This window comes from Gymnoscopelus braueri, assembly GCF_963280865.1.
Source record: "Gymnoscopelus braueri genome assembly, chromosome: 23".
Classification (NCBI taxonomy): domain Eukaryota; kingdom Metazoa; phylum Chordata; class Actinopteri; order Myctophiformes; family Myctophidae; genus Gymnoscopelus; species Gymnoscopelus braueri.
This window is the reverse complement of record NC_137625.1, coordinates 24,971,114-24,993,529: the sequence shown is the minus strand read 5'-3', so window position 1 is coordinate 24,993,529 and position 22,416 is coordinate 24,971,114. Positions and strand designations below refer to the sequence as shown.

The 22,416-nt window shown below is 44.1% G+C and overlaps 1 protein-coding gene across 1 annotated transcript in view; it reads left to right on the top strand.

The window, feature by feature from the left end:
• Positions 1–1,137: 1,137 nt before the first annotated feature.
• The window catches only part of srgap1b (SLIT-ROBO Rho GTPase activating protein 1b), a gene marked incomplete at its 3' end in the record, with an annotated part of 27,001 nt that continues 5,722 nt past the window's right edge, over positions 1,138–22,416 (top strand). The window contains exons 1-16 of the mRNA XM_080420998.1: positions 1,138–1,264; positions 9,137–9,332; positions 9,732–9,786; positions 12,685–12,792; positions 15,711–15,773; positions 16,344–16,541; positions 16,645–16,773; positions 16,907–17,128; positions 17,616–17,717; positions 19,376–19,573; positions 19,677–19,761; positions 19,874–19,901; positions 20,242–20,275; positions 20,614–20,674; positions 20,952–21,029; positions 22,342–22,416. The exon at positions 22,342–22,416 is cut by the window's right edge and continues 60 nt beyond it. Of these exons, the coding sequence (XP_080277124.1) occupies positions 1,198–1,264; positions 9,137–9,332; positions 9,732–9,786; positions 12,685–12,792; positions 15,711–15,773; positions 16,344–16,541; positions 16,645–16,773; positions 16,907–17,128; positions 17,616–17,717; positions 19,376–19,573; positions 19,677–19,761; positions 19,874–19,901; positions 20,242–20,275; positions 20,614–20,674; positions 20,952–21,029; positions 22,342–22,416 (1,699 nt within the window). The 5' untranslated portion in view covers positions 1,138–1,197. The remainder of the gene's footprint in view (positions 1,265–9,136; positions 9,333–9,731; positions 9,787–12,684; positions 12,793–15,710; positions 15,774–16,343; positions 16,542–16,644; positions 16,774–16,906; positions 17,129–17,615; positions 17,718–19,375; positions 19,574–19,676; positions 19,762–19,873; positions 19,902–20,241; positions 20,276–20,613; positions 20,675–20,951; positions 21,030–22,341) is intronic.

Genomic DNA, 22,416 nt, shown 5'->3' with positions numbered 1-22,416 from the left:
ATCATATCAGCTGTCAATCCAATATCATTGATTACGCCCCGCCAGTCACACCCTTTTCAGCGACATTTGTGTGGCTGTTATATTATTATTATTTCCACCATACACGCTAGTGTCTGTCTGGGCAGTGGGTGAAAGAAAGGGGTTACTATAAGGTGAACATACACTTCGACACTAACCGGAGATAACCTTACCTACCCGGCGAAGTGGGGCGCGTACTAGCGCGTACTACCGCTAACAGCTGTGTGTGTGTGTGTGTGTGTGTGTGTGTGTGTGTGTGTGTGTGTGTGGTCCGTTGGAATACCAAAACGCTCGCCCCAAAACACAGTCGCCCCGGGGCAATTTTGGCGACCTCGGAACGGTCGCCAGTCGCCACCTGGTATTCCTAAATTTTACCTCAGTAAACGGCTAAACCTAACCTTATTCCTATTCGTAATCGTAACCTCAGTAAAACTATGCCTAACCTTACCTTATTCATCTCTGTAACCTCAGTAAAACTATGCCAGCCTAACCTTAACTTTATTAAACTATGCCTAAACTAAACCTAACATTATTAATAAACGTAACCTCAGTAAAACTATGCCTAACCATAAACTTATTTCTAACCTTATCCTCAGTAAAAAAACAAATACAAGAATACAAGAACCGCCTGGGGGCGAGCTGTCCGCGAAAAGAAATGGGGGGTGAGCGTGTTTTGGGGCGAGTCTTCCGGTTACCGTCCATTGCACGCTACCTAGTGGGCGTGTGCCTGCCTGGTCTCCACTGCAAACCCGGTGTAGTGCATGTGTGTGTGAGCGTGGGTGTGTTTGCATGTTGCTGCTCCTGGGTTGAGTTTACGGGAGATAATATTTTTTTTTACTACCCGTCCAGCTGACACGGCATATTATCATTCTCTGACCTCACCATGGCTTTACAACGGCTCCGTTCTGCACTGGGGATGAATGGGTGATTGTTTCTCACTGAGCGTCATCTAGCACCAGGCTCTGAGTGTGTGTATGTGGAGGTATATTTATTATACAGGAGGCCAGTACAGTGTTGTTGCGGCACTGGATGGATTTTCTCTAGTATTTTAACTTGTGATCTGCAATGATGATGATGATGATGACGCCTCGGGCAGTGACAGTGTAGACGCACGGAGAGGAATTAAAGGTTTTATGCACCTGTTTTCTGATTGATCACCTGTATTATTGTGCCGACATCATGTCAAACTCGAACAAAAGCAAGAAGGACAAGGAAATCCTCGCCGAATACGAGAGCCAAGTGAAAGGTAGGGTTATTATTATTTTCTGGGGATTTCTTTTATTTCTCACCCATCGGGGATCTGTGTGGGGTCCTACACTATAAGGCGCACCCACCTTTACCCTCTCCATCTCTCATTCAAGCTCTCTCACACACACACACACACACACACACACACACACACACACACACACACACACACACACACACACACACACACACACACACACACCTGCCACATCCTTCTCTATGCCTACAATGCCTTGGCATCGGATTCAGCTCTCTATGCCTGTGTGTGTATGGGTGGGTGTATGTATGGGTGCTGATGCTGACACCTCACCGTGAGACGTCAGTATTTTCTGGGTTCATCTCGAGTGCTGCAAGGCGCCTGGGGGGTGAGGAGGAGGAGTAGGAGGGGTGTATTCTGCGGAGCCCTTGATCTCTCTGTCAGCCATGTGTAGGAGTGGGTGTTTGGCAGCTCTAGCATGCTGTACAGTCAAGCGGCTGTCAGAAGACCGTCTACCCCGGGCCTGTGTGTACATGGTCTGTCTAATGCACACCATCTCCGGCTGTCTGGGAGCACACAGCCGCTGTCTATTGGTATTCCTCTGAGGTTGTGACTGCAGTAGGCTCCCCTGTGTGTGTGTGCGCGCGCGTATGTGTGTGTGTCTGTGTCTGTGTCTGTGTGTGTGGTCTCCAGTGCATTAGATCCTGATCCGTGTGTGACTTCCCAATGTGTGATGATGGGACACATGGAGAAGCTATCATGTCTGCCAGCTCAACCGATCTTGCGAGAATGGCTGCCATGGTTACGGTGACTGTGGGCCCCCCGGCGCCATGGTTACTCCCACCCGCTATGGTGCCTCGGGGTACAGTCGGATGCCCTTTTCAGAACTCCAACTCCCAACTTGTGACTGTACATGTACTCCACCCTCTCCATATCTCACTCATTCAATCTCTCTCTCTCTCTCTCAAGCTCACATTATTGCTGATGAGTCTTTGTCTATTATCATCAGTCCACTTCAGCATAGGTACAATCCTAGATTCCTGTACAGCAGTGATTCCCAACCCATGGTCCGGGGCCCACAGTAATACAGTATTGCATATTGTAGCTATACTCTTACCTGCTCACGATCTGCACACCTGTGGGGAATACTTCAAGCCTTGCAGTCAAAATAGCAAGGCCTGTATAGTTGTGTGGAGAGCACTACTTTTTCTGCGACACTTGGGACATTTATTCACCCGCAGATGCCAGTGCAGAGAGTCTACTCTAGGCCATGCATGGCTCTCATTGTTTTTTGTTGGCATGATTTTCCATCCTATTTCCAATCTCTCTTCTTGGCTGATGCTCTTGTTGGCTGTTTGTAATCTGCAATGCAAAGTGATGAGAGACAAAAGACTATTCTGGGCTTTACAGATCTTGAATGATAGTGGAAGAGGTCATTTTACTCTGAGAGTGTAAAAATGGACCCGCAAGTGTCCTGAATGGCATTTCCATACTCTCAGAGCTAAATGAACAACACTGAGGCTTTTATAATGTATTAAGAAGCCTGATGAGACTCTGGTGAATGCTGGATGTTCTGTGGGGACTGTTATGATCTTGATGTTCAATTGGACATTTCTTTTGATGACAGTAGAATTGTGGCCATCTTAATGTCCCTTTCATTTCATTTTATGTCATTTTCAGTCGTGCACACAGTTTCTCAGCTCTGTCTCTCTTGTTCTTCACATGGCTTCTCACACTTGCAGCTCTCACATACTCAGTTGTCACCTACGCCCACGCTGTCACTTGGCATCTAAAAGGAATATAGGCTCCTGCTTTGCACTGAAAGGCAAAACCATGTTTCTGTCGTTTGATATCAAAGAGAATGGCGGAAATGGGGGTACCTTTCACCTTGGGTGTTTTCCTATCTCAGATACCTCTCTCTCAGAAGGAATTACAATACAGTACACAGTAAAATACTCAGTTTACTGTAAAATCTATCAATTTGTAACTCGGAGAGGGAACAAATGGAACCAAATAGACCCTTATGCATTTGGTTCCATTTGTTCACTCTGGAGTTAAATAAACACTGAGGATTTTACTGTGTACAAGCTAAATCTTTTTTATGCTTGCTCACTTGCTCAACCCTCTCTTCTGCTTCATTCCTTCCCCTGGCCTGCTGTGCTCATTCTGTCAGTGCAACACACCAATACATGAACAGTCTCTTCCATGGTCCCTTTTCTGTATGACACAGACACTCGCGCACGCACAGGATGAATCGAAACTGAGATCTTGAGTGATTAGATTTAATGGAGAGCAGCAGAGGAGAGCATTAGAACCAGTGCGTGCATGTGTGTCTTTACACGTAGATGTTCGCCTTTGCATGTGTATACGTGAGGATGTGTGTGTGTGTGTGTGTGCGTGCGTGTGTGTGATCCTTACTCTGGTGGCAAGCAGCCAAAACACATGCGGGGATGCCCTGCATTACAATGACCACTCCGTTAAAGCACAGCTTTTCCGCCTGGGCCTCTTGTCCTATCTCTCTCCTGGCGTGGAGCTAAACGTATAGATCTGCATTGTAACTATGTGCTCTCCAAGTCTGCCTCCCCTCTCCGGCTCCTGATTGGTCAATGCAGTAGGTGGTGTGTAATGTATACACATGAGGTATAGCCGCTCTCTCTCATCATGAGTGTGAGGGTGTGTTCAGCGAGGTGAGTCGCGCACAAGGTATGGCACACGGATCATGCATTATTGCTGACAATACACATTTGAATGCACAACAATGTTCCGGCGTATCGAGCGGGCTCCCGATCCTTATTGCCCCGGCTCTTTCAGGGGCTTTTGTGAGCTCCATGAGCATTACCCGCTCCACAGTGTGTGGGACATCTAATGTGTCTGAACGGAGCAGAGATGAGGATCTTCCTCGGCTTAATGAGAAATGCAAATCAAGCCGGGAGATGGGGTTCTGCAGGGGAGAGAGAGAGAGAGAGAGAGAGAAAGAGAAAGCAAGGGAGAGATGGAGCATAAAAAAGGCAGAGATGGAGGAGTAAAATCCCTAGTGTTCATTTAATTCTGAGGCTGTACAAATGGACCCAAAAGGAGTTAAGTGAACACTCAGAATTTTACTGTACGTGCAGCTGAGCTGCAGCTCTAGTTTTTTTTGCCTGTGTCTGCATGTAGGTGATTACTGACCTCACATCTGCATACCTGAGAGAGATAGAGATAGGTAGATAGATAAGTATATGGATGGATAGTAAGGCTGGACCAAAATATATCAAAACCGATATTTAGAACCAATAACCGACTTAACCCATTATGACCTGAGGCTGATTCTACAAAAATACAGATGTATAAGCTCGCAGCGTGCGGCACGAAGAGCTTGTAGATCTGCTATTTTTTAACAGCCTTCGCAAAAATCTGAAATGATACAGATGCTTTCCCGGCTTTAATGGGTTAATCTTGCTCATGTGGCTAATCGTATAATTCACCAGCAGGTTAATAAATTATTATAAACATTTCTTATATATATCAACGAATTGAAACGCTAAAAGTAGAAGGTTTTTTAAAATAGACTTAACCGATTAGTCTAACCACTTAACCGGATATTTATACTTTATTGTACAATGGTGGTGTACAAAAATAGCTGCTGTACATAGCTTGTAGATCGGCTAGTTTCACCATATATATATTTTCTTTTAAATAATTGTTCATTAATCGCAATCAAGGCAGAAGTCTGAAATAATGGTGATATTGATTTGAAGTCATATTGCCCAGCTTGGGTGGATGGATGGATAGATAGATAGATATAGAGAGAAGTAAATGGACAAACATGGAAGGGAGATAGTGAAGTAGTACACTGCAAAGTCCTGAGTTTTAATTAAAATCTAAGAGTGAAAAAATGGACCCGCAGGTCTAGTGAGCAAGCACATAATAAAGTGAGTGGCTGTGTGACACTGAGTAAATGTTTTAGAAAGCTGTATCACTGGCCCAGATCACTGTGTGTGTGTGTGTGTGTGTGTTTTCCTTAATGATTATCCAGCAGTAGTCTGCCCCCGTGTCCTTGGACCTGGTCGCCATAGTAACGACCACCTCCGAAGACAGTGCAAGCTTCCTGTTCCTGTTCAAGCAGTGACATCAGACGCCCGAACACATGCACACACACACACACACACACACACACACACACACACACACACACACACACACACACACACACACACACACACACACACACACACACACACACACACACACACACACACACACACACACACACACACACATTCACGTACACACAAAATGCATATTAACACACATGTACACGCTTTGAAAATGTACATAATAATATGCCACATAAAAGTATAAAAAGGATTGGTGCGAAGTGATAATTCCATATTTTCATCACGTGCTGAAGGCACTGCTATTTAGCAATATCAAGCAGATGTGTGCAGAAAAGGAGGAGACTCATTCATCTGCAAACAACATATGCATCGGGGTGTAACAGAACACACACTGTCGACGCTCAATATTGCTGTATTTCACCGAGTGTCTTGCCTGATACACAATTCACAATTAAGCCCTATACATTGACATACAACGAATAGCAAAAATAGCCGTTCTACAAGCTCTGCTATTTTTGGTTTGCCTATAATGACATGTCCAAAATGGGGACACCAGGGTTAATGTGGTTAACCACTTAAAAACCCTGTACTTGGTTGACCAATTTCCCAAGGGCTCTATAGGCCCCTAATGCTTTCACTCTACACTGAATCTCTTCACCGAACATTGCGACACGTTGTGAGCTAGGAGATCTGCTATTTTGGCCGAATATTAGCCCTCGAAAGGGGCTGCTGGCCCGGACGGTTGGCACCTACGCTGGTAATCCAGCCTGACAGCGAGTCGCAGGTTCGACTCCCGATCCCGACGACCGTTGCTGCGTGTCACCATCTCTCTCCCCATTTCCTGTCAGTCTACTGTTCCTATCAATAAAGGCAGAAAAAGCCCCCAAAAATATAGAGAAACTAGAAAAAGTGCTCCTCGGAGCACAGGTCTCCACCAGGTCAGGTAGGTTATTGTGGCCTCCTGGTGGCGCTATAATAGGCCAATGTGAAAAGGGTGCCATTTCTTCTTAGGCCTTGCACGGCAATCGGACACTGCATTCATGATTTGAGGCATTTTGTTCAAAAAAATTGTTTTGCTAAATTAGACCTGCTGGTGGCGCTATAACAGGCCAATGTCAAAAGGGTGGCATTTGCTCCTCAACATAGTGTGAATGTGCGTGCAAAGTTTGACCGCAATCGGATGCTGCATTCATGATTTGCGGCATTTTGTTCAAAACAAGCCACTACTGCAAACTTTAGATGTCAATCTTAGCCAATCAGGATGGAATGTGAAAAATCAAACACATCCGTCTTGATCACATGACTATAGAGATCATGTGTACCGATTTGCGTGAAATTTGGATCAAATCGGAAGGAGTAATATACAAAAATGTGTTTTACATAAGTCGGCCTCCTGGTGGCGCTCTAAAAGGCAGATGTGAAAAATGCAGGGCAAGGGTTTTTCCTTGACCTCTAGGGAGTGCGCTTACAAAGTTTTACACAGATCGGCGCAGTTATAGGTAAAAACACGAATGGGCCTGTTATTGTGCCACCATGAGGCTGATTTGAACATTTTCAAGTGGCATTTCTTCCTCTGCATAGTGGGAATATGCATGCAAAGTTTCAAGGAAATTGCATGCTGTGTTCATGATTTGAGGCATTTTGTTCAAAACGGAGCGCTCCTGCAAACTTTGGAAGCCATTTTTAGCCAATCAGGATGGAATATGAAAAATCTGAAAGACCCGTTTCGTTTAATGACTATAGAGATACTGTGTACCGATTTACGGGATTTTTGGACAAAATCTGTAGGAGTACTGTCAAAAAATATGTTTTGCACAAATCGGCCTCCTGGTGGCGCTATAAAAGGCCCATGTGAAAAATTTGGGGCAGAGGTTCTGCTGTGGCATCCAGGGAGTGTGTGTGCACAGTTTCGCTGCGAGCAAGCCAACGGTGCCGGAGATTAGCTGTCCACAGACAGAATGACGGACACACGGACGGACGGACACACGGACGGACACACGGACGGACACACGGACGGACAGGGGGCAAAACATACTCTCTCGCCATGCCTTTCGGCCTGGCGGAGACAAAAAAATAAAAAAGAAAGGGCATGCTAGGTTTGAATTGGTTTAGCACAGTATCGGCAGTTCAGATGCTCTCCACCAATACCATTGAGGAGGCCACCTTCAGCACGGTGGGGGAACTATTCCCTCGCTGATTCTTCACATTCGGTGACCTTCAGCCTGTGGTGATGCCTACCGCCGCACAACCACCGTGTGAACATTTGCCATTTCTCAAGTGAGACACGGATGAGCTGCCTCTCACAACGCCGGCCGGAGCCGCAACGCATTGATTTCCGCAGATGAGAGATTTCGCGAAACGAATCGATTCCGCGCCATACCGGATAGATACTCTGCATATTCCTTTCTGCTCGTGGGTGTTTGTGCTGAGCGCGTATAGCTCTCCTGGATCAAAAACTAAAAGGTTGAGTGTGTAGCTGGGGTGCTATGGGGACATGGAAGGTTGGTTCTGTGACAGAGCCTTTCCCACTGACATCAAAGCGTAAAGATACCAGCAGATAACCTTCACTTTGAATTCATTCTGATCCAAGGCAAGGCAATGTTCTCCTGTAAAACACTACTCACATAATGCTCTTTCCCTGTCCTATCTCTCTCTCCCCCTCTATCTGTCTTTCTGTTCATTTCCCCCCTCTTCCTAATCTCTTATAATTACCGAAATCTATTTGTTTCCAAGGAGTCACCTTGGAAAACATCCCTTGACCAAAATAATGTTAAACAACACACAGTAAAACCCTCAGTGTTAATTTGAAAATGGACCCTGTACACACACACACACACACACACACACACACACACACACACACACACACACACACACACACACACACACACACACACACACACACACAGAGCCCTACAGTCAGCATGGATACACGCTTCAGTGGTTGTTGTGTTTGAGTACTGGGTCTATTTGACACTCTGCAGAAGCAGAATACACAATACTAACCCCCCACATCTTCCCCCGTGCCTTCTTCCTTCCTCCTCTGTCACTCCGTCTGTCCCTCGTTTTTCTGCCCTCTCTTCTTCATCCTTTCCTCTGTTTCCTCGGTCTCTCTCACGCTCTCTCTTTCTCCATCTCTCTCTGTCCCTACCACACACAGTCACACACACACACACACACACACACACACACACACACACACACACACACACACACACACACACACACACACACACACACACATCAACCCCCGGGGGACCCTATCCACTCCACTACCTGTTGTCCTGGCAACCACACACTGTGTGTGAACCACGTGATGAGGAAGGTGAAGACGAGAACTCAGATCTGCCGCATCGACATGCACACAGACACGCACGCACACGCGCACGTGCACATGCACACAGACATACGCAAGCAAAGACACAAACACGTACACACAGACACGTCATTACGTCAATATGATTCATAGAGAGACCCCCCATAGCTTACCACCGTGGGCCCTCAGCCTCAGCAAGTATTTGCAACTCGCCCATTATGGAATTTTGTGTGCGTGTGTGTGTCTGTGTGTGCGTGTGTTTCCACTCTCATTTGTGGTGCGTTTGTTGCCATTGGGAGCTTTCAAAATGGCTGCTATCTATGCCATGTTTTTATGGACACTTAAGTACGGCACATAATAAGGAAGGAAATTAGCACAATAACTGCAAAACATATACAAGATTCACAACAGCAGTATAATACAACTTCCACTCCTCGTGTGCGTGTGTGTGTGCGTGTGTGCGTGTGCGTGCGTGCATAGATGTGCGGGTCCAGTTGGTGGAACAGCAGCGGTGTCTGGAGCAGCAGACTGAGATGCGAGTTCAGCTGCTCCAGGACCTGCAGGACTTCTTCAGGAAGAAGGCCGAGATCGAAACGGAGTATTCCAGAAACCTGGAGAAGCTAGCAGAGAGGTTCATGGCCAAGACGCGCAGCACCAAGGACCACCAGCAATACAAGTAGGCCCAGAGGCAGATGTGTGTGTGCGTGCGTGTGTGTGTGTGTGTGTGTGTGTGTGCGCGTGCGTGCGTGTGTGTGTGTGTGTGTGTGCGTGCGTGTGTATTTGCAAGCATACATGAACATAATTAGCTGGAATTAATGCCTTCACTAAATGGTAAGTATAATTGTGTGTGTAGGGGGTAGTATAATTGGCTTTAATTGGGCATGTTGTTAGTGTGGGCTGGTTTAAGGGGGTGTGCACATGATTGTGAGCTTGTGTGTGTGTGCTTGCGTGCCTGCGTGTGTGTTCGATGTTTGTGTCTTGTATGTGCATGTGCATGTGTGTGTGTGTGTGTGTGTGTGTGTGTGTTTGTGTCTGACAAGTATGTAGTTAAACCCTTTTCATGTCTCCCTTGCAGGAAGGATCAGAACTTGCTGTCTCCAGTTAACTGCTGGTACTTACTACTGAACCAGGTAGTGTGTATGTGTGTGTGTGTGTGCGTTAATTCATCAGGATAGATATATTAAAGTTAGGGTAAGTGATATTTTTTGTTAAAACAAAAAGTTATTTGTTATTAGGTTCAAGCACTATATTCTGATACTAATCATTGTTATAGAGTGTTAAATAACAGGGGTCTCCCCGTCTCTCCAGCTTGTTAGTGAACAGAAAATACATTTTCAGGTGGGTTGAAACATTTCAGCTAATCAGGAAAGAGTAAGAGTACCCATATATCAGCTTCAATGTTATAGTGTTCCAGTTCCAATTTTGTCTGCTCATTTCTTAGTGCCATCACTTTCAATTTCACTTGTTTAATCTGTATTCTGTGCAAGTTCTCTCTCCTAATTGGATAAAATGGGTATCCCGACCTGAAAATGCATTTTCTATTTACTAAAGAGCAGGAGACACAGGGAGACTCCTGTTACTGAACAAACACACTATATCAATGAGTACTATCAGAATATAGACCTATTTAGCACTTATTTTAACAAAAGAATATAATTTACCCTACCTTTTAAAGGGAAATGTAACAGATGTATATAAATCATTCTGATGGGAGGAGATCATATAATAGTTTGGGAAAAACGTGCATATCTTCTGTGTATTTCTCCTGCGAAATGTAATGTACCACCAGTGACGTCATCGTTTGTCACGGGTGTACACTCTCCCATTGTGTGGGAGAACACAGAGGACATACAGGAGGGTATTTTTCCTCTACACTATATTATCGCCTACATCGTAATAAAGGTATTTAGCTTGAGAATCGTTAAGATATTTTATCTTTTAAGGGGTGCAAACACAATAACAATGGAAATGGATCCGTTACCCAGACTTTGAGCTGAATTCTGTCAGTATGTGCCCGTATTATACACCCTTGTCCTCTTTGCTGTTTACGTCACGTCGGCACAATATCCCAGTGTAACATCCCAGCACATTCATAGTGTTTCTAGTACTTTTTCAACCATGTGTCACTCTCCTCAGCGAGTTTGTAAGCCATTTGCTACTGTATATGCTAATGTCAAGGACGCATACAATTCTACTGCAAGGCCCCCCCCGTTGGCAGGTCTGCTCACAACCTGGTTCAGCTCACACCCCGATAAAAGCAGACTGTTCAACGCCAGCCCGTGGCCACCAGGACAGCAAGGAGATGGTCACCAGAGGCTAATGTGGTTTTGCTTTTGGGAGGTGCTCTGTGAACCACAAGAGGAGGCTATTGATGGACTATAGAGACATGCATTACGGAATACATATTTCTGTGTGGACAGTATCATACCCACCAGGACTGTACGCTGCTTTTCTAACAACTAACCCTGGGTCACCACCAGTCACCTAAAGTGTGGTTCAATACCTTTTTTCCTTGCAGCCCCCCTTCTTACTGTACATCTGACACAAGCTGAGACCCCCCCCCCACACACACACACACACACACACATGTGCATCGTGCACGCATACCCAAACACACGCACGTGCACGCACATGATCTTTTGTATTTCAAAATGTTAACCACTTTATCCCTATATTCTTCTCATACGACGAATAGTGAAAATAGCTGATCTACAAGCTCAGATCGTGTCACATTGAGATGTGTACTGAAACATTTGATTTAAATATAATGACCCAAAAATGCAAGATATGATTTTGTGCAACGCGTTTAACATTTTGGACCACGCTGTCTATGATCTTTGGATCTTTCCCGGGGGAACGGTGACCTAAAGGCTCTTCTTAACCTGAAGGTCATCTACAGAAGTGTTCGGATGACATGGCAATTGTGGGGTGTATCAGAGAGGAGGACAGGAGGAAGTGTACAGGAGCCTGGTGGAGGACTTTGTTTAAGTTGTGCAGCAACCACCATCTGCAGCTCCATGCCACCAAGACTGGAGATGGTGGTGGATTCCAGGAGATCCAGAGCCCTGCCTGCTCCTATCGGTATTAACAGCGACAATGTGGAAACAGTGGAGTCCTACAAATACCAGAGAGTGCAACCGGTCAGCAGGTTGGAGTGGGCTGTAAATACAGAAATAAATGAAAAAAGACCATTACTGCACCAGAAGTAATCAACAAACTATACTATAAAAACTGGTTAAACATTGGCCAAATTGTCAACTAATATAAGAAAGAGGAAAACATATTTAAAATAACCGATTTACAAGCTCACAACGCCTCGCGCTGCAAGGCGCTGTGAGCTTGTAGATCTGTTATTTTCACAATATTTATCTGTGGAACCGAGTCAAACTAAATGTAATGCCTCAACTACTACAATTCCAAGTGCTTGTCAGGGTGGGGGGTCCCCAGTTCAAATATGATTATTTTTGGAGGTCACAGCCTGAAAAGGTTGAGAACCACTGGCATAATATCAGAAACAGACAAATATCAGAACTTTCAACAAGTCTCTCCACTCATTGTCCTGTAATTAAGAACGTGTAGAAGAAAGACTGCTGTTTTTGCACATGTAGCCTTTTCACATGTACTGCTGTTTTTTGCATAGTATTAGTGTTTCTATGCTTCTATGAATAGAAACACTCCCCAACCATTTGGCTGGAAAGTGACATTGCATTGCATCGCATGCATTTTTATTCTAGTGCCATGTCCTGTCTTTGTGTACTATGTCCCTTTTTGTGCTGTGTCTTGGTTATGTTTTTTGTACAGTGTTTTTTGTATAGTAAGCTAAAACAAGCTTACTTGCGTCTGTGCCTTATTCTGTGTGTTTTGTATTACTTCTTCACTACTGTGTTGCTGCTGAAACAACTGTAATGCATAAATTAAGTTTGTATCTATGAAAGTTTTTATATAGAATGAAAGCGCGACTCTCGCTTTCATTCCCTATATCCCTCTCTCCCTCATGCCCTCTACCTCTCCTCCATTCTTCTCCCCAGGTGAGGAGGGAGAGTAAGGATCATGCCACCCTCAGTGACCTCTACTTGAACAATGTCATCAGTCGCCTCACACACATCAGCGAAGACTCAGCCCGCCTACTGAAGAGGGTGAGCCAATCACAGCCTGCGTTGCTTACATATTTGACAAATGAACGCGATGAACCCATGAGGATGAACAGAAAAGGTGAAGTGATGCAGTGAAGTGTGCATCGTGATGTGGCTTGCAATGCAGGGATGTGTACAGAACACAGCGCAGAAAAGCTTCAGGGATCAAGCTGAAAATAATGATGATAACAAAAAATACCCGTTCCGGAGTGCTAGTAAAGGACAACCAGGCAATACACAGACCACATTACTAAATGTCCTGCTGTAGACTTGCTATGCATTGTCAGTAGATGGCCACACTAGAGAGGATGGAAATCCCTCATTAAGCTTATGGTCTAGATTTAATTAATTCAATTTAATTACGGTTAGAGTTTAATTAGTTCATTTTAAGGTTAGGCAATGTTAGTCTGGCTAAGCTCAGTCATAGTATTGACGTGGTTATGGTTAGGGTAAGGATCTGGCCGTCCTTTCTAGGGTGGTCATCTAGTGACAACTGTTCCGAACTTCCAATGTGGCTCAGGACCTGTGTGGTATGGTATTCCTGTGTCTTCCCATCTTCCCATACCTGTCTTCACTGTCCGATTCAAATGATGGATAAATGCCTTCAAATGGGGGGAACGGACGACATCCATTATAGTATCATGGATTTTGGCAAGAATGTGAAGCGCTTTGACCTAAAATACAACTACTGTGAATTCAGCTGTGAATGTTTTAGAAAATGTCCCATTTTCTAAATAATTCCTTGAATTTTCTTTACGTTTCTTTACATAATTTGCAGCAAAAATACAAGGACCCTGAATCATGACCGTAACTAAAAAGCTTTTAGAAGATCAGTTTAGTAGGACACAGGTGAAGGGGAAATGCAGTGGTGGGCATGCCAGCTGCTCCACTTCTTTTTCAAAGTCTGTTAAAGTATGAGAGAGGAGCTGTGGGAAGGGAGTTGATTGTAATGAAAAGTAAAAGTCTATATTCCCCGGGGCTGTACCACAAATTAAACATGCACACTTGCACGTGCATAGATGCTCTCTCTCTCTCATACACACACACACACACACACACACACACACACACACACACACACACACACACACACACACACACACACACACACACACACACACACACACACACACACACACACACACCCTCACCCGTCCCCTCTCACTCACTCATACACACACGCCTCCAAGTTTAGCACAGCATGTTCATTATTAATCTCTGTTCCAGCTCGTCTTTTATTCATGATTTCTAAAGTGCAGGGGATGCCGACAGCAATGTGCTGAGCGGCCTCCATCACGGCAGTGTTATAACCGCTCATAGAACTCCTGACGTGTTCTGATGAGGATGCTGTAATAACACGGGCAGACTGTCTGATAGCACTGGGAGGAGGTCCTGCTTAGTGGTGGAAAGAATACTCAACCCCAATACTTTTAGTCAAAACATGAGTCCTGGTCAAGTGAAAGTTGCTCCGTCACATTTGTACTTGAGTTACAGTATTGGAGTTCAAAAGCACATGCTTTATAAAATACTTAAGTATTCAGTACATTTGATTTTATATCAATGCACTGCTGTTTAAAAATTTTGACATTTTAACCCAAAAATTCTAAGATTTTCCATACATTTTCAAACATATCAATAATAGTAAAAATAGCCGATCAACGAGCACAATGCGTCGCATCGCGACATGTTGTGAGCTTGTATATCTGCTATTTTCACTATATTTAAAATAGTATAATTTCATGTACTTTTTCCCTTCCTAGAAATGTAATGGAGTCAAAAGTACAATATTTGTCTTTGAAATGGAGCGGAGAGAAAGTCATAATTATCCGAAAATAAAAATACTCAAGTAAAGTACCGATACTCAGAAGAGTAAATGTACTTAAACGTTACTGGCCAACACTGGTCCTGTTTAGTGGCCATGACAACGCTGTGACAGCCCAGTGGCCATGGTGACGGGCTCAGCTGATCCTGCTCAGCAGGCGCTATGGAAGGGGACTCATCCATTCTAGGATTCCACAGTCATTTAGCATAATGCAATATTAATGCGGCACCTCGCTGCCACGCATAGCTCCTTCCCAAACCAGTCGAGCTGTTTAATCCATTAAGACCGGGAAAGCATACCGTGTCATTTTAGATTTTTAGCTATAACCGTTATTTTATACGTTGGGCTATTCAAAAATAGCAGGTATACAAGCTCGAGCTTGTTTTTTTTAAGAATCGTGAAAATTTGTGCAAATCTTTGAATATATATGTTTTTTTTACTCAAATCTTTGCTTATGGGGGATTCTACAAATGTCTTCTAAATCCTAACAGTTAATTTTTTTTAAACTTATGTTGCTATAATATCAGTGGTTCTCAAACGTTTTTCATGTGAAGGACCACCCAAAATGATATGTATTTGTCCGCGGACCCCCCATCTCAAAATATTTTATACAGACGCAAAGATGTGAGTTGAAAATATATATACATGTTAAAAGATTTGCACAGATATTTTAGCGCGACACTCGGTGCCGTGCTATGAGCTTGTATTTCTGCTATTTTTGAATAGGATTGAATAGAATAGAATACCGGATTGAATGGGTTAATGCATGAGACAGGAATTCATTTTTGTGCCTATACTGTACAGTAAAGCGAGGGAGTCGGGCACCGTTTGTTTAATTTATGATTTCATTTGTTTGTGTGTGGCTTTATCCATTTATTTATATACCACTATTCAGCCTGCTTGATTGATCTGCACTGCTTATTAACCCTGACATTTCCATTTCCCACATAACAGCCTGGGAAATGGAAACTTCTGTATGTTCGCTTTCTTTCCGGTCCCAGGCAGTTATACCCTGATGATATTTCTGCCTGATCTTCTCCCATCTTTTTCTCTGCTCTCTCTCTCCTGTTATCTCTCCTTCCAACGTTTCCCCTCGTAGAGTAAGGAGATCACCTTTCAGCTACAGGAAGATCTGATGAAACTTCTGAATGAGCTTTACACCGTAAGTGTAAATTGAAAAAGGTTTCAACCCTGTGGCTCTGCTGGAAAGAAATGGATTCAAATGGATACCAAATACATTTTGATCATGATGAATTTGATTCCAAGCTTACTCAAATTTGGGCTTCCATCTTGCCTCTTCTCTATGCCTTGCCAGTGTAAAATACATTTGAAAGTATGTTCTGTCTCAGAGGCTGAGTTAATATCAATGATCAATGGTTGTCTTAGATGTGACTTCCGGCCTTCCACTCTAGCCTGAATAAGAACAGGGTCCAAATGAACTAAAGGGGACCTGATAACCTTGAGAAATACAAAAGTGTACGGTGTCCTTAGAACTTCCCTCAATTGTCAGACAAGCATTCATCATGCATCGGTTGTCAGACAAAACTCCATCAACGGTCAGACAAAACTCCCTCAGCTGTCAAACAGAACTCTCTCATCTATCAGACTGGTTTGTCTGACAACTGATGGATGTCACTGCAATAAGTGGGTCAAGTTGATTCTGCCCACGGCTTTATCGGCTGTGTTTATTCTAAGTCTCGTTCATCGGTGCATTATGGTCCACGGCCGGTAGGTGATGAAGACGTATCACATGTACAATGCCGAGACGATCAACGCGGAGACCAAACTGAGGGAGGCGGAGCGTCAGGAGGGGCGTGTCAAGGGCGTGTCCAGTACAACTGGAGGGGTGGAGCCGGTGTTTGGCCTGAGAATAGAGGAGCGCCACCAGAGACGTAACGCTGCCCGTAAGATGGAGAAAATGAAGGAGAAGGTATTGAATCCACAAAGGGACGCCCTCGAGGCATACATACTTTATTCTCCCCAAATTCTCCCCAACATCTTTTCACCACTTTGCCCTTCTCTCACTTAAACAGAGGAAGGCGAAGTACTCGGAGAATAAACTGAAGACTCTGAAAGCCAGGAACGAGTACCTCCTTACTATGGAGGCCACCAATGGCTCTGTATTCAAATACTACATCCATGACCTGCCCGATATTATAGACGTGAGTATGCAGCCACACCAAATTCCTCCAAGTACGATCAAATTTCTTTAGGTTTTCATATTATTCCCTGTGCGCTACTAATGCGGTCGTAATTGTGGTGCTCTCTCTTCCATCTCCACCGGCCTCGTCGCAGTGTTGTGACTTAGGGTACCACTCCAGTCTGAGTCGGGCACTGAGGACCTACTTGTCAGCAGAGCTGAGCCTGGAGGCCTCCAGGAGGGCCGGCCTGGAGGTGCTGGAGGGGGCCGTGGAGGGCTTGGACCCTGCCCGTGATCGACAGCGTCTGCTGGGCCTCTACCCAACTGCCTTCTGCCCCCCGTCACGTTTCAGCTTCCAGGCCCATATGGGAGACACGGTCAGCAAGCACACTGTACATCCACGATGACACACATTTGATTCCAAACACACTTTTGATGACATGTGATAGACGTGTGATTGGATTATGATCAGTCTATTGCAGTGTGTCCCAAACTTTTTTACTCTGGAACCAAAAGATACATTTGGTGTCTCGCAGAGACCCAAACTTACAATAATACATTAGGAATTAACCACTTATGCCCTATTTAATTGTGAAAATTGCAGATCTACAAGCTCACAACGCATCACGATGCGATGCGTTGTGAGCTTGTAGATCGTCTATTTTCAAAATATTTTTATTTTATGGACCTTTTGAAAATGTTTAATATTTTTCCAAATCTTTTGAAATGATTTTCCAACAATTGAAGGAAATGTAGATTTTTTAAAAATATTTACTAAATTACTTGCAACCCATATATATGGGTCCACGACCCCGACGCATTGTTTGGGAAACAATGGTGTATTGTGCTCCTCCTTATTATCAGGTGGCCCAGATCGCTGCCCAGCCGCAGGTCCAAGCTGAGCTCACTCTCCGCCTCACGCAGCTCCAGACTCGCCTTGCTACTCTCAAGATAGAGAATGAAGAAGTGAGACACACACACACACACACACAAACGCGCGCACACACACAGACACGCGCTAGAGCATGACGACGATGAGTTTTGGGTCCGATGTTGATTTTGGAGACCACAATTACAGATGTTTTGACCGATAATTTGTCAGAAAGTGCAACATTTCTTAATCAATTTGAGAACATTTAACTTCTAAGAAAACAATGAAAAAGCAAACAAATACATTTAAAATATACACATGAACTGAATACAACTTTATTTAACCACAAGCCCTATTCATAAATGTTCAAAAATAGAAGATGTATAAGCTCACAACATGTCGCATTATGACGTGTTGTAAGCTTGTAGTTTGAAAAAACTATTTTATCGGCTGCATGATTGCTGATACCGTCAAAAAGTCAAATAGTGGCTGATAAATCTTGCCCTAAAACACACACACACACACACACACACACACACACACACACACACACACACACACACACACACACACACACACACACACACACACACGCACACACATACACACACTCACTCCTTGACATACTACATTCTTCATAGCGCAAAGTGTGTGCAGATTGCAAAGTAGTGTTGACTCACCCTGAAGGGCAAAACATTGCTGATGGGGTCTGGATTAATGAGCTGCATCTGCGCGTCTCAGCAGTCTACGAGTGTACATACTGTACAGTAGACACCCTCATTACCATATACAAATAAAAACACGCTCATCATCATTACCAGAAATCATCATTACCAGAAATATAAACACTCTTTACGTGCAGACTATTCACACAGCTCATTGAACACCCTTTGAACTGAAAACTTGCGCTTCACTTTTATTTGTAATATTCCTATGGCAGGGCTTTAGCCATCTAGAAATAGGTCTGCCTGTGTGTGTGTGTGTGTGTGTGTGTGTGTGTGTGTCTGTCTGTTTGTCCGGGGTAAATCTGGCAAACTGCAGCACCGATCAGCGCCACATTTCTTGTGCACGCTGCCAGTAGACCAAGGAAGTACATTACCTCCATGCAATATTATCTGAAATATGTATATTTATATATATAAGAGTGTATAGTTATTATATCACTTTTGTGATAAAATTCAATGGGGCACGGACTGGGCTGAACCTTGCACACATTTTGAGTCATGCGTCATAGACGACTGATGCCACATGAAGTCCAAGATCCACATTGAGCCATGTTATTAGACCCAGTCTTCCTTTCTTTTTTTGTGCGCGCGCAAGATTTGAGTTTGCCAAGCTGTAATCGAGAAGAATCAATGCCTTAATACTCCTGACATTTGTTTAGATTTTTTTTTATCTATTACATTGATTTATTTTGTTGCCGAGGCACCGTACTCATCATTACAGTTAATTCGGGTGTTCAAATAAGCGTTCTTATGAAAATGTCAGTAAAGCATCTCCAGAAATTGTCGATGATTTACAGTTGAATATTCTCCGGGTTCTCTGGATTCTAGCTTTGGGAGAGAGGTGTTCACATTCAAGCACAGTAGTACTAATACTCCCCCGGGTATGATGCAAGTATGATCCACGTGTTTATCGTTTGCTATTTTTTAAGGTTTTCACCTATAATGATAAGCCCAAAATAGGAACGCCAGGGTTAAATTAGTTAAATGGCAAGTATATGCACCAGCCCTGTCCACTTTCCCTCCTCCAGGTGAAGAAGACATGGGGGGCCACTCTCACCACCCTCCAGGATATGACGGTGCTGGACGACTATGACGTTTCCCAGAGTTTCACTCACAGCCCTTCGTCCGAGTCGGTCAAATCCAGTGTGTCGGATGGCTACTTGAACAAACCTAGCCTAGCCAAGAGGAGGGCCAACCAGCAAGAGACGGAACTCTTCTACTTCAACGTAAGAACAGAAGCATTCAACCGAACACGTATTTGACATGAATAACGTAAGTGAATAACTGACTTTGTGGTTGCTGTGTGTTGCTGTGTGTTGTCGTCATCAGAAGTTTCGTGAGTATCTGGAGGGAAGTAATCTAATTTCCAAACTCCAGGCGAAACATGACATTCTGAAGAAAGCCATATCAGAGGGTAAAGACATAACTCTCAATTGTTGGCTCTCATTTTTCTCCCTCTTCTTTAATATACATTTTATTTCAACCAGTGTGCACTAATGCCTGTCTTTCTGTCATTGTGTCTGTAGGGTACAAGGCTGACATGCTGACTACCAGGTGAGTGAAATGACAGGCTGTAATGCTGTTTGGTCAACAATTTGATCTGATCAAGGTTCAAGGTTACTGCATTTGTTACATCTTGTGTACGGGTACAGAAGAGCAACATTCTTTTGTTCTGGTTTCCTCAGACATTGTAGCAGCAGTAATAATAATAATCATCATCATCATCGTCATAATAAACATTTATAACGAAATGGGAATAACAAACAAAAAAAGAATGATCAGAGAATCAAAGATAGCAGCAGTATCAATACATTTTGTCCATTGGGTCCTAGCGCTCACTACGAGGTGTTCTGAAATCCATGTAATCGAGACTTCCTCTCTCCCCTCATTACAGTCGTGGGCGGAAGAACTCCCACAGCAAGCACCAGGTAGTATTTCTTTATTATGAGACTGTGTGTGTGTGTGTGTGTGTGTGTGTGTGTGTGTGTGTGTGTGTGTTACCACACTAAAATATAAATCTTTCCTGAATGCGTTCTCACAGCTTGGGTGTCAATTGTGGTTACTAGTCTTTATATTTGGTAGTCCAGGACAAGTGCACACGTACAGACTAAACACATAGCAAGCATACCCATTGGCCAGGCTAGTTTACCTATTTTTGCATGTAAAATCTCTGTTAATGTTTCTGTCCTTTCCTTTCTAAATATGTGGACATGAATTAGCAATGTGTGTGTTATAATGTGTGCATTTCTGTATGCGATGTACATAGGACTCAACTAAAGCCATACCTATGCTTGTGGAGAGCTGTATCCGCTACATAAACCTACATGGTGAGTCTGGAGTTTCATATTTCTTTATTAATCACAAATCTGGTTACAGGAGAGTAGTGGCAATCCGTTGCAATCCGTGCAATTCTCTTGTACCCAGTGCATTTATTACTATATAATGAAGTGGATTTTTATTTATCATGTTCATAAACTCATAATTCCACACTTATATGCATGCACACACACACACACACACACACACACACACACACACACACACACACACACACACACACACACACACACACACACACACCACGTCTTGTTTCGTTTCCAACAGGTCTTCAGCATCAAGGCATATTCCGGGTGTCGGGGTCACAAGTGGAGGTTAATGACATCAAGAATTCCTTTGAGAGAGGTAAGAGTTCAGAGTCACCTGAAGGTCATTGTGACTTGACAGGCTTTTGGGGGTATATCATAAAAATCTTGAGTGTCAATTTAAATCTATTTTAACTGCGTAACTTTGCGCCATGGCACATGGTCTTAACTTAGCGCGTCCTTAACTTAGCGTGTCCAGCACAATGGTCCTATCTAGAGGATTCAATTAGTCGTGAGTTTGTTTTGGGGCGTTACGTTAATATAAGCAATCAGAGTGGTGGGTGCCAACACCTTTAAGAACTATGACCATGTTGCGCCCACGTGAGGCGCATTCCTATCTAAGTGGCGGAGAGCAGAAGACGTACAGAATACTTTTCTTGCGACAAAACCAATGTCCTCAATGAAGTGAAAGCATGCAAGCTTAAAATCTACGGGATTTTAAGCTTGCATGCTTGCACATTAATGATGTGATATAATGATGTCAGGAGACGCGGGTGAAACAAAAGCTCTCGACTCGCCAAAATATTTAAACGAGAGGTGTCCAAACTCACTGAGGCTCTAGAAGTGCTTAGCGCCGGCAGAAGATGGGGCCCTGAGAGTGTTAGCTCCATTTATACTAGCCTGGTAAACCATCCCGGTCCTTCCACTTTTTGGTCTCTGCAAAACGCTCACACATCGCTTGGGCTCACACATCGCATTGAATGGGACATTATCACCTCTTATTAGACCTTTGAATGGGAGAAATAGGCGACATACTGACCTACCCGTGATTTATCAGACCATTCATTGGGTGTTATCAAGACATACTGACCTACCAACGGAGATGACTTAAATAGTTCAGTTTCGGTTTTCGGACCATGACGGAGGCGCGCAGTCACAGGCGAACTGTCACCCCGTGAAGGACCACCGAGGGAGCTAAAGCGACGAGTTGCCGTCCTGAACGGTGTGACGTTCGCCTGTGCCTACTCAGCGCCGTTCGAGTTATGTACCGATAGGCACAGAATTGTAAATATTGTTGTGGGGACTGCTCCGCCTCCAAGTAGGTCAGTAGCTCCTGATTACGCCCCATGAATGGTCTGACAAATTGCGGGTAGGTCTAAATCGCGCCTACTCGTCGCCTACTCGCCCATTCAAAGGTCTGATAAAACGTGATAATCTCCCATTCAATGCATTGATAGCATTCGAAGCCGGTGGCTTGGGGCCAGACCGGTCTGCAGAAGACACATGATCATGTGAATTCACGTGACCGGGATGGTTTTACCGGGCTACATTTATACCTTTCTCAGAGTTGAATTGACACTCTGGACTTTTATAGTGTGACATGGTGATTGACTAACCCGTCTGTTGCCTAGGCAATGACCCACTGATTGACGAGGAGAGCAACCGTGACATCAACTCAGTGGCCGGTGTGCTGAAACTCTACTTCA